Below are 16,837 nucleotides of genomic sequence, written 5' to 3'. Positions count from 1 at the left end.
CGCCAACCCTGTGTGTTCAACAACATTAAACATTTAAGGCAGAAAGGAAAGTCCTTAAGGTAGAAAGTAAACGTTCTTATAATCCTACCTCCTAGTGACTGGCGGGCTTCACTGTTTACTATAAACCTTGCAGGGTTCCTTTGTTTTCTCGTCCACACACAGGATCAGACCGAGGCTCTGAGGTGCCCTGGGCAGGCTAATAATCTGGCATGCCCTCAACCTGATATTGCAAAAACAGTTGTTCAGAATTTACTTAGGCAGGCTGTGGAGAAACTGGTTTTCTGCTAATAAAATATACCACTCTTCTTTCTTTTCAAAATAAAGGATTTATTACTTGCACCGAACGAAACCTGACCTCTTAACTTCTTTGGAATGGTCCTGGAGTCATAGTTGTTTAAGCTTTTTCGGGCTGAAATAAAGGGCATAGGATTGGGTGTCACACTAACAAAACGCTGGGTCCCGGAGCAGCAGGGACCGAGGAGGAAGCTGGCATGACCCAAGACCCAAGAGAATTGCCTCTGAGCTGGACTCCGGCTTGGTGGGTGGCACAGGCCAGAGCTCCCCCAGGGCTGGGGAAAGGAACGTTCCAGTTTCTCCCAGAGGACGCTCTTTGCCTCTGCTCACGGGTCTGTCCTGTGTGGAGGCCTAAGACACTGGCCTCGTGTTTAGTTCAGTGCTGTCCGGGCTCCCCTTCTAGACTGGCGCCTGCTAGGCTGCCTGGGGTCAGCTTGGTGCATGTGCAGTGTTAACGCAGATGAGTGTTACTGGCATTTTAAACATGTGCATACAAATTGGATCATACAAATTCATGTTGGTCTGTAGCTTGCTTCCCCCCCCCCACCCCCGCCACACACACACTAAGCAATAAATTCCAAGATCTTTCCACATCAGTCTATGTACTAGTGTACCAGTTAATTATGCAAATTTTTTTCAATAGATGGAGTTACACATATGTTGATATATATGCCACTTGATAGGTATGCTATTTTGTTGTATTGACAGCAAGCTTCAAAACTTCATATGTCAAATTTGCTGAAGGTTATTAACATCATAGATATTTTTACACTTAAAAATGTTGAATTTCGTGAAAGACAAAGAATTTCCAGTTCAACCGAAAGACAAAGAATACCAAAAAAGTTTGAAGGCCAACACTTGCAAGCACTATTGGATGAAGATGCATGTCAAACTCAAAAACAACTTGTAGAAAGATTAAACGTTGCTCAGCAAACAATTTCTGATCATTTACAAGCAATGGGAAAGATTTTAAAGGAGGAAAAATGGGTGCCACATCAACTGAATTAAAGACAAATGGGAAACCGAAAAGTCATCAGTAAAATGTTGCTTCAATGGCACGAAAGAAAGTCTTTTAGGCATCGAATTGTGACTGGCAATGAAAAGTGGGTTTATTTTGAGGATCTCAAATGCACAAAATCATGGGTTGATCCAGGTCAACCATCAACATTGTCTGCATGGCCAAATTGCTTTAGAAAGAAGACAATGCTCAGCATTTGGTGTGACCAGGAAGGTGTGGCGTATTATAAGCTAAAACCAGGTGAGACCATTAATACTGATCGCTACTGACAACAAATAATCAATTTGAACCATACTTTGATCGTGAGATGACCAGAATGTGCCAGAATACACAGCACAGTAATTTTGCTTCATGATGAGGTACCATCACACCCTTCAAAACCAGTTAAAGGCTTGTGAAAAGATCTTGCCTGGGAAGTATTAACCCACCCACCGTATTCACCAGACCTTGCTCCTTCAGATGACCACTTGTTCCGATCGATGGCACGTGCACTTTCTGAGCAGCACTTCAAAACATAGGAAGAAGTGGAAAATTGGGTCTCTGAATGGTTTGCCTCAAACAAGAAAAATCCTATTGGGATGGTATCCATAAATTACCTGACAGATGGTGAAAATGTGTAGCTAGTGATGGACATTACTTTGAATGAAGCACTTTTGATGTTTCTCTTGAAATTATTGTGTTTTTCTTTTATTACAAACCTCCCATTATTAACCGGTAGTAGATCCATCACATTCTTTTTAAAGACACAGAACTTGCCACTTGAACGAGTTCTCCCTGGGTATTTTGTTAAACCACAGCTGCTGATTCAGCAGGTCTGGGCGATGCCCGAGAGTCAGCACAGCCCAGGGGCTGTCCCAGCTGCTGGTGGACCACACTCAGAGGAGCAAGGCCCCGTGCACGTGAGGGACCCACCAGCGGGGGGCATCTGTGCCAGTAGAAACAGTGCTGCCGTATGCAGCCTTGACCATCAGAGGAGCATCAGAGGCAGGTGGCGCAGTGTGACGGGGAGCAGGTCACTCACCCTTGCAGAGCTGCCAGGGAGCGGTCACCACTGCCTTCCCTCCATGAGATCCTGGGGATGAAGGCAATCCGCCCCTGTCCTCGAGCCTCTGAGAAGGAGAATAGCAGCCCTGGTGGGAGAGCACAGCGACAGGGAGTAGGCGAGATAAGGACGAAAAGGGCTTTGTCAACGGCGTAGCTGGCCACAAAGGGCCAGGTCTGTTCCCGTTGGAAGGCAGACCGGTTTGCAGGTGAGCAGTTGCCAGACAGGGTTTTCTTTAGCAGAAAAGAGCTCTGTGGCCAAAACCGGTTTGGCTCAATGGATAGAGCGTCGGCTTGGGGACTGAAGGTCCCGGGTTTGATCCCGGTCAAGGGCATGTACCTTGGTTGTGGGCACATCCCCAGTAGGGGGTGTGCAAGAGGCAATGACTCTCTCTATCGATGACTCTCTCTCATCGATGTTTCTAACTCTCTATCTCTCTCCCTTCCTCTCTGTACAAAATCAATAAAATATATTTAAAAAATAAAATAAAATAAAAATAAAAAAGAAAAGTGCTCTGTGGTATTTGTCTGCACTTTCAAAATATAAACCGGACCCACACATAAATCTTCCAAAGAAGCCAAAGTCAGACTGTGTGTGTGTGTGTGTGTGTGTGTGTGTGTGATATTCCAGAAAGACAGGGGAGGCACGAGGCAGGCTCTGGCCCTGGGTTCCACCTTGGGCTGGGAAGGCCCAGGGGGAGAAAGTCAAGGCCTTTAGCCGGCTCTGTCTCCCCCATTCTCCCTGCTGAGTGAACAGCAGACAGACATCCATGAGTGGTGTTCACTGCCTTCATTCCTTCACCATTGCCAGGCAAACTGTGTTTCTGGCAGTTAGGGCCGTGGGCTCTGAGGGACTGAGAGCTTAGACTGGTCAACTGGCCTCTGGACCAGGGTTCGAATCCAGACTCTGATTTGGTCTCCACTGCCTTCCCTCTGACTAACACCAAAGGGACTCTGAGCAAGTGACTTGATTTTCTTTTGCAGCCTCAGTTTCCCTACTTGTAAAATGGGGACGATAATAAGAGCTTATTATTATAAGTTCACAGATGTCCTCCAGATTTAAAAGGATCGCTCATGGACACGTGATGCTCAGCTCAGGGCCTGACTCCAGGAAGTGGTCATGGACTGCAGTTGTGGGATCAAAGGAGATAACATGGATAAAACCTCAGCGAGCCCTTTCTGAGCCCCACCCCAGCAGCGGGTGAGTGGGAGAAGGCAGGAAGGTCTGAGTCTTCTCCCTGCAGCCAGCGTTCCCACAGGCCCCACCTCCTCGCAGGGCAGGGCTGGCTGGTGGGTCCCTGGGCTTTCAAAGTGCTCTCGTCTTAGCTGTCCCAGCCCTCTTCTTGCTGGAAGGGGCTTTCTCCCAGGACCCCACCCACAGGGTCCAGGGACTTTGGCAGTGGGGATGGGGTTAAAGGGTGACCCTCCCACCACTCCCGGGAGGTGGCTGCTGAGAGAACCAGCACCTCCTCCCCTAGGGGGTGGAAGAAGAGCAAGTATTTTCATTTGTATTTTGCTTTTTCTCCCCCCTTTCTGGCAGGGTGTGGACCTTGGTGTAAGATTACAACCAAGAAGGCCGGCCTGGGGAGGACATACATTTATTTTGTAAGTCCTGGTTCTCCAGCTTCGCTGCCTTTGGAAGGCAGGTTTCTAAATCTGGAACTTTGGGTCTTTGCTCTTTGATGTGGCTTAAGCCAGGCTAGTAAACCAGGGCCAGTGGAACAGGGGGAACGGAGACACAGTGAACCAAGCAGTTTGCAGTCCTCTAGTAAATCCTATCTTCTCTAAACAAAGGGCACCTCACAAACGGTTTGCATGTCTCCTCCACAACCGGAGGGTACACAGCTTAGTAAGTCATGTTACTCAGGGAGACAGCTAGCAGCCGTGTAATCAGTGCCATTTGTGCAAGCCACGCACGAGAACAGATGAAGAGCCCGAGCCAGTTTGGCTCAGTGGTTAGAGCGTCGGCCTGCAGAATTAAGGGTCCCGGGTTCGATTCCGGTCAAGGGCACATGCCCTGGTTAGAGGCTCAGTCCTCAGTAGGAGGCATGCAACAGGCAGCCCCATCCATGATTCTCTCTCATCATTGATGTTTCTCTCTCCCTCTCTGAAATCAATAAAAAATAAAAATTAAAAAAAAGGTGAAGGGGGGAAAATAATCTCATTTTGGTACATCAGCATAAAGCGGATTAATATTTTATTGAGATTCTCCTCTAAGAACTTCCCTAAACTCCCAGCCTTTAAAAAGCCTCCAAGGTCCCAGTGCTCCAGTGCCCTCTCCCTCCCAGGAGCACGCTTGTACCTCTCCCCCGCTGCCACCCCCCTCCCCCCTCCTTCCCCCACAGGCAGCATCTCCTAACCCCTAAGGGAGCCCATGAGTCTTGCAACCACAGAGCAGTGGGCAGCGGCAGCTCGTCCCGCACTACCCTCCTGCACCTGTCTCCGAGGCCCCCTCTTCTCTGACTTCACAGTGAGCCACAGCCGCCCGGCCCAGGCTCACTTCCCCACCTAGTCTCTCCCCGGTTGTTCCTTCTGTCCTAGGCCCTTCCTTGTCTCCCTGCCCCCAGCGTTAATAAACACGGGAGAGTGTTGAAGGAGGTACACGCGAGGCCAAAAGTGATTAAAAAAAAAAAAACTTATCAATTTATTACGCCATCTGGAAACCAGACGGGCTGAGCCCCCAAACGGCGTCAGCACCCAGGGACTGGGGAGGCAGGGGTTATAAAGGCCCCCAGTGGGCTTTTCCGGTGGGGAATTCTCTGGGCAGGTCGGATCCTGGGAGAGTCCTGAGGGGAGGAACATCAGTTGCGAAGTGATCTAAAGGTCAGTTTCCGAGGGGGAGCGGAAGGGTAATATATTTGATCATTTGATCAGACCTAACATGGAGGTAGGTTTCACATCTAAGGAAGAGGTTCCCAAGATCAGGTGAGAGCATAATGGTCTTCAAATTGTGAATTGGTTTATTTCAGTATCAAGCATATCTCCATCCTGCACTGTCCAATTTGAGAGCCAGTAGTGGCCAAAGGCAACTATTGAACACTTGGCAATATGCCGAGTCTGAATTGTGATCTATATAAAATATTGATTGGATATGGAAGTGATAACTTTTGGGATATATTGGGTAGGGTTGTGGTAGGCAGTTAGATAGACCTGAGCAAGGACAATGGGCCAGGTGCAGAGGGTCCTCAGGGCAGAAAGCTTTGGATGCCTAACAGGCAAAACTGGGAAAACAAGGAGCTCACCCCCAGGGTAACCTTTCTTCCCGGAGCATTTTTGGTTTGACCCCTGACCTTTCCTCTCCTGGCATGTCACTAGTCATGCAGTAAACCCCCTTGGAGGAGGAACAAGGGGTGGAAGAGTGGCCTCAAGTGACTCCCCTGCAGGCCTTTGCATGACCACTCCCTTCCACAGTAACCCTGGGATAACATCAAGGCCTCGGCTCCTGTGTTTCAGCTCCGGGCCCAGAAAAGCGGCAAAACCAGCCAAGCGAAGCCATGGCTGACATGGAACCAGCTGCATTGACTCAAGACTGCCGACCAATCAGTAGAAATCTTAACTCTAAAAGGACACACCTGGAGAGCTGATGAATATTCTCCTGGATCCTCCCCTGAGTCCTGGATGTACCTTCAAAAAGAGGACCCAGCTCAGCGCTCTCTCCCAGAGCACATGCGAGCCTTTCCTCTCCCTTTCTTCCTCCTCCACCCACCTGTGCCCCCAGGAGAGTTAGCTTCACCTGTCTCCTAAGTTCCAAAGGCACTTCTCTTAATTTGTTTCCCGACCCCATTTCTTCTGCTGCTCACTTCTCCTGCCTCTGTGACTTTCTGAATAAACATTCTCTGAGTCTTGGCTCTGAATTCTTTCTCAGCCAGAACTCAAGGCCCAAGGTTGCCGAACCCAGGTCCAGTCTGACACCTGGTGCAGTTTTCATTGACAGCAGGGTGACCAACTTATTTTTGCCAGAGACACTCTTGCTTATTATTTTTTAAAAATATATATCTTATTGATTTTTTACCGAGAGGAAGGGGGAGGGATAGAGAGTTGAAACACCAATGAGAGAGAATCATTGATCAGTTGCCTCCTGCATGCCCCCCACTGGGGATTGAGCCTGGAACCCAGGCATGTGCCTTTGGCTGGAATCAAACCTGGGACCCTTCAGTCCGCAGGCTGATGTTCCATCTACTGAGCCAAGCCGGCCAGGGCATGGTTGTCGTATTGTTGGTTAAAATATATTTAATTTTACCTGTTTTTTTATTTTATTTACTTTTTATTAGAAACTTTAGATGACAACATGGCTCTCATTATATTTATATTAGATAGTGCTGACTTTCTTAGGTCTTAAACCCCAGACTATACTCTGCAAGGGGACAGAGGTGACATTTTCTGCCATCAGTCACTGACCACAGGAAACAGCAACTAGACTTCAGCAAAAAACAAGCATGGTGACTGAACAAGCTGTGAGAGTGAGGAGACTAAATGATGGACATGATTTTCCTAAGTTGGAGGGCAGGGAGGAGAGCATTCTTGGCAGAGGGCACTGCCTGAGCAAAGGCACGGAGGTGGGATCCAGGGAGCTGTGATATAAGCACACCTGCTTGCTTAGAAGAACGCTTCCCAACCCCACACAGCGGGGCTGATTGGGCAATCGGGGCAGCCTTGAGGAGTAGGCGTACAGTGCTTCCTCTTCTCCCAATGTGGATCTCCAGGTTCAGCTAGTCTCTTCCTTGGGATGCGTCTGGCATCTGCGCCTGTCTTGTCAGGTCCGTGCAGACATGTAGCGGTTACTGCTCTACCTATGTTTTCTTGGTCAGCTTATTCTCACCACGACCTCTCGGCGCTGTGGCAGACTGGTGTCACTATCTGGGTAAAAGATGTGGAGGGAGCTAGGGCTTCTCACTGAGGACTGAGTCCGGGAAAATGCAGTTAATTCCAGAGTTTTCAGGGGCTGGTTGTGAAGTCTGTTACTTTTGCTTGGTTTCCAGCAATCTTGGTTGAGCATTGAGTGTATGCCAGGCACTCTGGTTGCATTATCAAATAGCCCAGGAGTGGGGTTATCTCCATTACTAGATGAGAAAACGGAGGCTGGCAGAGGTTATTCTTTCAAGATCACAGAATTCACACCCAAAGACTGTGCTTTTCACTCTTTACACGTTCCCACTCTGGATAGTTCTACCAAGAGATCCGATGGCGAGGATAAAATTTGGAAAACAGGGATCAGGCATTTGTTAAATGAAGGTCTTGTCACGCAAAACTGGAATGTGTTGGCTAAAATGCTCCCTGCAGAAATGCTTACCTTGAGTAGTTTAGTTCTCATCTTTTATCAAATATTGATGAAGAGCCACCTGAAGACCTTGTTTGCTTCCTCTCCTTGTCTCTGAAGTCACTGATCAGAGTGAAGTGGACTGGAATATATATATTGATTTCAGAGAGGAACGGAGAGGGAGGGAGAGATAGAAACATCAATGATGAGAGAGAATCATTGATTGGGTCCTGCACATCCCCCTACTGGGGATTGAGCCCACAACCTGGGCATGTGCCCTTGACCAGAATCGAACCCAGAGCCCTTCTGTCCACAGGCCGTCGCTCTATCCACTGAGCCAAACTGGCTAGCGCTGTTCTGGATATTTATATGCAGAACTCATTTAGGTATCTAAATAAGGGTAAACGGAAGGCCCCGATCATCATTCCTGGTCTCTGGCCAGGCCTAGGAACCCTACCGAGCACGAATTTCATGCACTGGGCCTCTAGTATTCCTATAATGGGCGAGGGCTATGGCCGGGTAACACGCTTTCTGCCCCCTGCAGTTCTGAGCCTATCCAGGGAGTGAGACAATTGGTCTGAACAAAGCCCTTGAGCAGTGTATGCAAATGACCTGCTACAACCACAAACCTGCTGGCTTCTCCTGGGAAACTGCTGGGCTGGAAGGCCTTGCCTCTACCCTGCCCAGCTCCTCTTCCCCTAGGAGGCCTGCCTGCCCTGACTCCCCTCCTGCAGTCCGGGTTAGATAGCCCTTCTTGAGTAGCGGGGCTCCCTGAATTCAAGTCCTTTTTGCGCTGTGGGCCCTGAACTCGTCACTTGACCTCAGCTGACTCTAGTCAAATGGGGCCAATAGCAAAGAAACAGCTTAGCACAGCTCTTGCTTGGTACAGGGGCAAAGCAGGTCCTGATGTAAAGCTAGCTACCACTCTTGACAGCAAAGCTCTGGCCTGGGTCTCCGCTATATCCCAGCACCTGGCACAGAACCTGAGCACAGAGCAGGTGCTCAGTGCATGGTGTTGGTTGGCAGAATAATGGTCCCCAAACATGTTCACACCCTATTATCCAGAACCCATAAATATTACCTTACCTGGCCAAGGGGAATTAAGGTTGCAGATGGGATTAATACTGCTAGTCACTGGTTTTTAAAATATTCTGGATTAACCAATTGGGCTCAATGTCATCACAAAGGGTCCCTAAGAGAGTTAGAGATAGATGTTCTGTGGAGAACCAGAGAGGTGACAACGTGAGAAGGACTCAGCCTGACTGGGCTGGTTTTGAAGAATGGAGGAAGAGGTCACAGCCAAGGAATGCAGGAAGCTTTTAGAAGTTGGGAAAGACAAGGAAATGGATTCTTCCCTGGGGCCTCCAGAAAAGAATGCCTTCTGCCAATACCTTGATTTTAGCTCAGTGAGACCTGGGAGGGACATCTAAGCTTACAGATCTGCAAGATAATACGTGTGTGATTTTTTTTTAAGACAAAAGTTTTAGTCATTTGTTACAGCAGCTTTAGGAAACACGTAGTACCTGGTAAATGACTGTTCACGTCTGTGACTTCTACTGAGCTAGCTGCTTGTGACAGGTGATTCGTACTTTCCTCTCCCGTTAGTCTATGAACTAAAGGTGAAGGAATGTCTGTCTCATTTACCCTCGGTTCATAGGCACCGAGGGCCGGGCACTCAGTAAATGCTATGAATAATAATATGTATTGTAATTCATGAGTTTAATCGATAGGAATAATAAATGTCTGTTTCCTTCCCGGTGCTCTACAGTGCCTACCACACAGCAGGAGCTCAATAAAAAAAAACCTACAGCCGAAACCGGTTTGGCTCAGTGGATAGAGCATTGGCCTGTGGACTGAAAGGTCCCAGGTTTGATTCCGGTCAAGGGCATGTACCTTGGGTTGCGGGCACATCCCCAGTAGAGGGTGTGCAGGGGCAGCTGATCGGTGTTTCTCTCTCATCGATGTTTCTGACTCTCTGTCCCTCTCTCTTCCTCTCTGTAAAAAATCAATAAAATATATATTTTTTAAAAACAAAAAACCTACAGGTGCAATTCCCTCTCCCATGACCCAACCATTCTCTCCACTTCCCTGCTTCTGCACGTCCCCTCATTCCGGGACGGTGACGTTCTTCAGTATCTGGGGGTCTCCATCCTGACTCCCATTCCCACAGGAGCAGGGCTCCTCGGAGGCCGCGGGGCGCAGTGCCCACCTGGGGCGGCAGGGGGAGACCGTGGCCCGGGAGCTCCCGCCGGTGGGCTGGGAAGGGGCGGGGCTTCGGGGCGGGGCGGCGCAGTGCGCAGGCGCGGGGCCAGCCGCCTCGCGCGGCCAAGGGCAGGCGGCCACAGAGCAGCCCCGGCCGCGGCCACGGTAGGAGCGAGTTCGAGTCCGACTGCCCCTCACGCTCTTGGGTTCTCGCCGTCCCGGCTCTTGGGCCTTCCGACGCCAGTCCGTTCCCGGCTGCTCCGCCGCGCATCGCGCCCTCGCCGCCGCCGCCGCCAGGATGCCGGTCACCGAGAAGGACCTGGCGGAGGACGCGCCGTGGAAGAAGATCCAGCAGAACACCTTCACGCGCTGGTGCAACGAGCACCTCAAGTGCGTGAACAAGCGCATCGGGAACCTGCAGACGGACCTGAGCGACGGGCTGCGGCTCATCGCGCTGCTCGAGGTGCTCAGCCAGAAGCGCATGTACCGCAAGTACCACCAGCGGCCCACCTTCCGCCAGATGCAGCTGGAGAACGTGTCCGTGGCGCTCGAGTTCCTGGACCGGGAGAACATCAAGCTCGTGTCCATCGGTGAGTGCCCCGTCCTGGCCGGGCTCCGGCGGGCGGGCTCGGGCGGGCGGACCCCGCGCGCGCCCCTGCGGGCGGCGGAGGCTTCCTGCCGCGCACCCGCTCCCTCTCGCGGCCGGGGGCGTCGTCCCCGGGGCTGTGGGGACACAGGAGACCTAGGCTCCCCCCTCTCATGGTGCTGCCGCCTGGGAAACCTCCCCGCAGCGCTCCCCGCCGTGCGCCCTGGCGGGGGTCCCTGGAGAGCTGCGGGTTGAGGATGTGAGTTGGGGCCGCACACGGGGAGCGTTGGGGCTGTGGCATGTCTCTCTGCACCTAGGATGCCCCTGCCGGGACTTGGGGGGCTGGAAACCCCTGGTCTGCTGTCCCCGGGGGTTCAGAGACCCTCGTCCGCTGCTCCGCCAGCGTCCGCCCCGCTGCGCCCAGGCCGGTGCGAATGGGCGTTGGCGCTGAGGCCGGTCGGGGAGGCACCGTTCTCCGCGCCCCAGGCCGCCCCGCCCAGGTGGAGCCCGGGACCCGGTGCCCGCCCCCGCCGCCTCCGAATGGGTGTGGGCCTGGCGGTGGGAAGGGGAGCCGCAGGGGGTGTGTCGCCCTCGCTCGCTCGCTCCCCGGGCGGCTCTGGCCGGCGCCGCCGGAGGAGGCCGCTCTGGAGGCTGAGGCTACAATGCAGAGGGGGTGGTGGTCATGGGAACGGCCGCCCTGCAGGGACCCCAAACCAGTGGGCGTTGCGGCCACAGCCTTCTGGCTGTCTCGGTCCTTCCACAGCCTGCAGGCTGGAGGGCTGGAGCGCTAGGTCCGTTTTGCAGACGGAGCGAGTCAAGGGGATTAAATCGCTCGCCCAAGCCATGGAAGCGTGAGGGTCCAGCGGAGAATTGAAGGAAGTGGCGACAATGGAAGGAGACTTCGCTTTCCTCTCCCCGCCCTCCCCACACCGGGGTCTTCCTGAGAGGGGGCAGGGAGTTGGTGTTTGTCCCTCATCCTCTGAGCTGGGGAGGAAGAATGAGGGTGAGGTCCCCACTAGGACCTGGGCTAGGGGAGGATTTCCAGGAGGGATACAGGCTAGGGGAGGGCTGTCACACATGTGCATATAGGGAACATGTGTGTGCGAAGAGGGAGTGTGTGTGCACGTGTGTGCATATGTGTTTGTGTGTGCATTTACATTGTATGTGTACGTTCTGCCAAGTGAGTGTCTTGCCGGAGAGGTGCTGGCCCGGGCCCAGGCCTGGGTCTAGGTCTCTTCCTGAGGAAACCAGGCCTTCTGGTGACCCCCATGACAGGAAGAAAGTGTGGGTTTGGCTGCTGGGACTTTCTCCAGCCAAGGGGGGTCCCTCTAGGCCAAGCCTCCTCCCTTCTCCCCTCTCCCTCCCCCACACCTGTCCTGGCAGGTAGGGCTGCTTCCCGGGCCCAGGCAGATGCCACCGCCCTGCCAGCCTCGCTGTGAGGGTGGCTTCTGTGCAGACGGAGGCTGGGTGGCACGCTCTGGTATCTGCCTGTGACCTGGGGAGAGAACCTCGACCTTCTCCTGGAATTCTTTCCTTCTCAGAAACCAGCGACCCCTCTGAGGAATCTCAAGGCCTGGCTGGGCTCGATGGGGATCCCTCCTTCTTTGTTTTAAATGTGTATTTATTTAATTAACCGAACAAAGAAACTTAACATAAACCAGGAGTATCCAAACATGACATGAAATCTCTTTTAAAAAAAAACAAAAAAACCCATACAAAACAAATGAAAAACCCAAACCACAGCCCCAGAAAACCCTGGGCTGCCTAATTTACCCAGTTTGCAGAGGTTGCAGCTGCTTCCAGTCTGGCTTCCATCATTGCCCCGAGCTTGGGGCCTCCTTCTAGGTGTTGTCTGGCCCCTTCGGTATAGTTTTCTACTCCATCTTCTCGATTTGCATTCCTGAACCCACCAGGCCATCGGGCCTTCCATTCTGCTGGCATTCCAGGGTTATTCTCCCCTTTCCTGGTTGTGGGCCTAGGGCTGTGGGCAGCTTCTTCCCACAAGTTACATTGTTTTATTTTCTCCTTTTAAATGATTCCTTGGATCACATTCCCCAAAGTAGCATGCCTGGGTCAAAGGGTGCTACCACATTTATGAGTCCCGTCATTGGCTGCCTCATTGCTCTCCCAGAAAGATTAGAAGCAAACAGGTTTTCCAGCCTCTGGAGAGAGGGAAGGAATGTCAGGTGCCAGGACTCCTGTGGGGGTAAAGCCCGAGGCCTCTTGCTTTTGCTCCTGGGCCAGGCCTGGGTAAGAGCCCTGAAGGAAAAAGCCATACCGAGCTCACTCATGAGCTGTGTATTTACTGCTTAGCTGTGTGGCTGCTGCCTTGCTGACATTGATGGACACCAGCTCCGATTTGGGGGCATGGGAAGGTGTTCTGTTAATTACCTCATTGATCGCCACCTTGAATTCTCAAGTGGTTTCCTTGTCTGTATAATAGCTGCTTCAGCAAGTCCTGGGAGGCTTACGGGCTTGCCCCAGTCCTGACCAGGTGCTTAGGAGATGGTTACTGTTATAACTGTGACCTGTTAGTATGGTTATCTCTGGTTAAAGGTGAGGAGACAGAAGTGAAGTAAGTTGCAGAGGTCGCCTGCTAAGTAAATGGTGACTGGGATCCAGGTCTACCCCGTTGTTGAATTGAGCCTTCAGTGACCTGCCTTCCAGGGTCAGAAATGAGCAAATACGTCCCCTCTCCCCTGACCAGAGACCCCCCGCAGCAGGGCTGTTAAGTCTGGGGTGTCCGGGTAGCCTCCGGCCTTGAGGATCCCCAGGCCTTAGATGAGTGAGAGGACTAGTCCTCTGACCTATGACAAAGGATCCCTGAGGTCAGAGTCGCGTCTGGAGGTGAGCAGAATCCGTTTGCAGCTTCCATCCTGTGTCCAGGTGAACTTGTTTGGGGACTGGCTGCTCTGCTTTCTCTGATGTTTTTCAGGGGTGGGGTCGGGGGATGGGAACTACCCAGAGGATGGTGTCTTACTCCATCGTCCGGATGAGGGAAGGAGTCTTTGAATGAATACAGAGTTTCGTATGCTCTCAGCAGTATGCATGCTGGTAGTCGTTAGAGTACAGGCTCCCCGCTCTGAGATCACGGAAGGTCAACAGCCACCAGAGGACTCTGGCTTTTCTCCTCAGAATTCACCGAAAGATAGCCCTGGCTGTTTTACTCGCAACTGCAATTCATGGCGAGGCGGGCCCATCCGGGGCTCCATCCAAAAGTTAAAGATTTTCTTCATTTTCTTGTTATATCCTGGGCAGTTCATAGTGAGGCCTCAGCATATTTAATTCTAGCCGCCTGCCAGAGCTGGCAGTTTTATTTACTTGTTTTTCCAAAAACCTTTCTGACATTGGGCAGGCCAGCCAACTTGGAGAAAAAGGGGTCTCTCAGCCGAGGAATGACAAATCAAGGCTGCCTAGAAGTTTGGGTGGTGTGTTTTGGTTTGATTCCGCAGAAAAAAATAAATGAATTTTTGCCTTTTTAGACAGAGGATGCGGTATGACCCGAATGTTTACTTAAAGGGCCCGTGCCAGGCCAGTGCGTGTTCCCAGGGAGGTGGGCCACCAGGCCACTTAGCCCTTTTCCTTCCTTTTGTCCCACTCCCTCCAAAATAACTACAACTAATCCTGAATTCTACTCTTCTGAATTACCTAGCAAGATGCCAGTGCGCCGTTTAGGCAATATAGTTCCTGCCGGAGAATGTTTAAAAAGTAACCAGCACAATAGCATGCTTTGTCAGAATTAACAAAGTTTGGGGTCATTTGCAACAAGTAACACATGAGTGTCCTCTGTGCCCTGGTGGCTCTTGTTAAGAGCAATAATTCTTTGTTCCAATCCCACTTACTGCTAAGTAGCAATTAAGACACTTCTGTGCCTTGGTTTTGTTCTTTCTTTCTTTCATCCTCACACATGATATTTTTCCCATTGATTTTTAGAAAAAGTGGAAGGGAGAGCGGGAGGGGGAGGGAAGAGAGAGAAAGAAACATTGATGTGAGAGAGACACATGGGTTGGTTGCCTCTGGCGTGCTCCCTAACCAAGGAGGGGCATAGAACCTACAACCCGGGTACGCGCCCTTGACTGGGAATCTGAGCCCCAGACCCTTTGGAGTTCAGGCCGGCGATCTGTCCACTGAGCCACACTGGCCAGGGCTGGGTTTTCTTATCGCCAGTATGGGGACAGCACCTATCTCTATTAAAAATTAAACACGTTAACACTTAAAAGAAGTGCTTAGGTCAATTGGTGGCACATGGCAAGTGCTCTGTGAGTGTTTGTTAAATACGGCAGGTACCATCCAAGAACCCTCTCAGGAGTCACGCTGGAGGGGGTGCACGCCGAACGGGCTTGCGTGGCTGGTGCTGACTCTGTTTGCTCTCCTGGGGTTACGGACTGCCCAGAGCATGCCCCTCCTTGGAAGGAGGTGACCCCTGGCTGTGTGACGGCTGCCTCCGGGCCCATTCACAACAGCTTTGTTTCCGAGAGCTGGACGGGTAGCTGGCCATTCAGCCCTCCCACCCCACTCAGGAATCTCTGGGCCAAATCACTTCCAGATGGCAGCCGGGCTTCGGCGGAGCCCCTCCAGCGACCGGAGCCAGCGTGCCAGTCAGCAGCCGCCTTCATTCTTGGAGAGTCTGTGCGGAAGGAGGGCTTTGACTCGGAGCCAGATTGTGTCTCTCGGCACTTCCCTGTCCCTGCCCGGGTCTTGGGCCTGTGCTGTGAGGCGGTGTCGCTGGCTAGTGGAGAATGGCTCCTTGCAGGATGAGCCTTTGGGCCCTGCCTGCAGTGGCTCCTCGGTCGGAGGTTCCCCATCCTGCTTTCCCTATAAGTGGCCTCCAGGTCTGCACATACAAGGCTCTGCTAGATACAGCCGAGTTTTTTTTTGGGGGGGGGGGCGGGGGGGGGGAGGGAGGTGGTGTCCTGAAGCTAGCCTGCCACGGTTCCAATCCCCTCTTGCCACCTAACAGCTGTGCAGCTCTGGCCCACTGCCTTCACCTTTCTGAGCCTGTTCCCCCACCTGTAAAATGGAGGAGAGTAATAGTTCGTAGCTTGGAGCTGGCGAGAGCACTCTATTTGATTAGGTTAAGCCTCCGCATGGTGCTGGCATATTCATTAGTGACATTATTGTGCCTTTGAACCAGAGTCCAGGACTGTCTTCCCTCTGTTCTCAGCCAGTCCTCCCACTGTGCTGTCCTCCAGTGTGATGGCTGTTCCCTTCACCTCGGGTGAAGATGCCTCCCCACATCCTTCTTTCTTCCTCTCCTCATTCAACAAGTGTATGGAAGGCAGACTGTGCCCTTGCTGGTTTGGCTCAGAGTGTCAGCCTGCGGACTGAAGGGTCCCGGGTTCAATATCGGTCAAGGGCACATGCCCGGGTTGTGGGCTTGATCCCTAGTGATGGGTGTGCAGGAGGCAGCCAATCTATGATTCTCTCTCATCATTAATATTTCTCTCTTTCCCTCTTTCTTCCTCTCTGAAATCAATAAAAAATATATTTAAAAAGATGGACTTCAAGGGCCACAGGAATAATGAGAGTCATGCCCCTGGTTTGTGTCACACATTGCTCAGAGGCACACACAAATCACCTGGCCAAGTCCCATTGAGTAGGTCCGGGCCGAGGGCCGGCTTCTAGCTGCTGCTGTCTGCTCTGCAGACCCAGCTGTGAGAGGATGGCCTCCCTCAGGTTGGAGGGGGCTGGGTGGTCGGAGGGCTCCCGGGAGGAGTGGCCAGGTAAGCTGAGACCTGAAGCCTGACTAGACTTAGGCAGGTGAACACAGGAGTGGAAGAGTGTCAGGTGGAGGTGGGCGCGGGGTGGGGGCGGATGGTGGTGGAGAGGTAGGCAGGGACTGACTCACAGGGACTCCTGAGGCTGCGAAGATGGGCATCAGAGCATCTTCCTCCAGGAGCTTGGGGGAGGGTAGGCGAACCCAGCTGACATGGATCAACTGTTCCTTCAATCCCTTCTTCCAAACTTTCTGAACGTGCCCCTTCCTCATATGTGTATATGTGTAAGCTGTATACCTATAGCACTGCCAGTCTGTGTATGAAACATTAGGAAAGCCTAGTTCCTCTTTGGATGACAAACCCAGATGTAAGATCTGGCTTTTCCTGTGTTCTGATGGATGATCTCGTGTACCCTACCTACTGGGAGGCCCCGCAGGCCTGTGTTTCTGCATTTCCTTTTCCCTTTTCTCCCCCTATTGCTATTCTGCATGTAGTTTTCATCTGTAGTTACCTTAGTTAAGGAGCTGGATAGAATTATAATCCTTTCCTCTAGCAAGTTGAACCAAATAAATCTGATGGAGAGAGCCCTTACAATCTATTAGTAAATGCCTGCTACCTCCTACCCTTCTGACGATGAAAACTGCCTCGTTCTACCAGAAGCCATCTTACGTTGCTGTTGTAAACCCGGTTACTCATTAAACGTGCTCAATAACCACCAATAA

The 16,837-nt window shown here is 51.8% G+C and overlaps 1 protein-coding gene across 10 annotated transcripts in view; it reads left to right on the top strand.

Moving 5' to 3' along the window:
- Window positions 1–9,936: 9,936 nt before the first annotated feature.
- FLNB (filamin B) overlaps window positions 9,937–16,837 on the top strand; it is a 136,272-nt gene continuing 129,371 nt past the window's right edge. For 5 of the 10 annotated variants that reach the window (XM_036430718.2, XM_036430717.2, XM_036430715.2 and 2 more), the window contains exon 1: window positions 9,938–10,402. In XM_036430718.2, coding sequence (XP_036286611.1) covers window positions 10,111–10,402 — 292 coding nt within the window. In that variant the 5' untranslated portion in view covers window positions 9,938–10,110. Of the gene's footprint in view, window positions 10,403–16,837 lie in introns of all 10 variants that reach the window. The other 5 variants (XM_036430721.2, XM_036430720.2, XM_036430719.2 and 2 more) reach the window with 2 other exon arrangements.

Source organism: Pipistrellus kuhlii, unplaced genomic scaffold (assembly GCF_014108245.1).
Source record: "Pipistrellus kuhlii isolate mPipKuh1 unplaced genomic scaffold, mPipKuh1.p scaffold_m20_p_11, whole genome shotgun sequence".
NCBI lineage: Eukaryota > Metazoa > Chordata > Mammalia > Chiroptera > Vespertilionidae > Pipistrellus > Pipistrellus kuhlii.
Note: the sequence above shows the minus strand (reverse complement) of the source record. Positions and strands in the feature narration are given on the sequence as shown.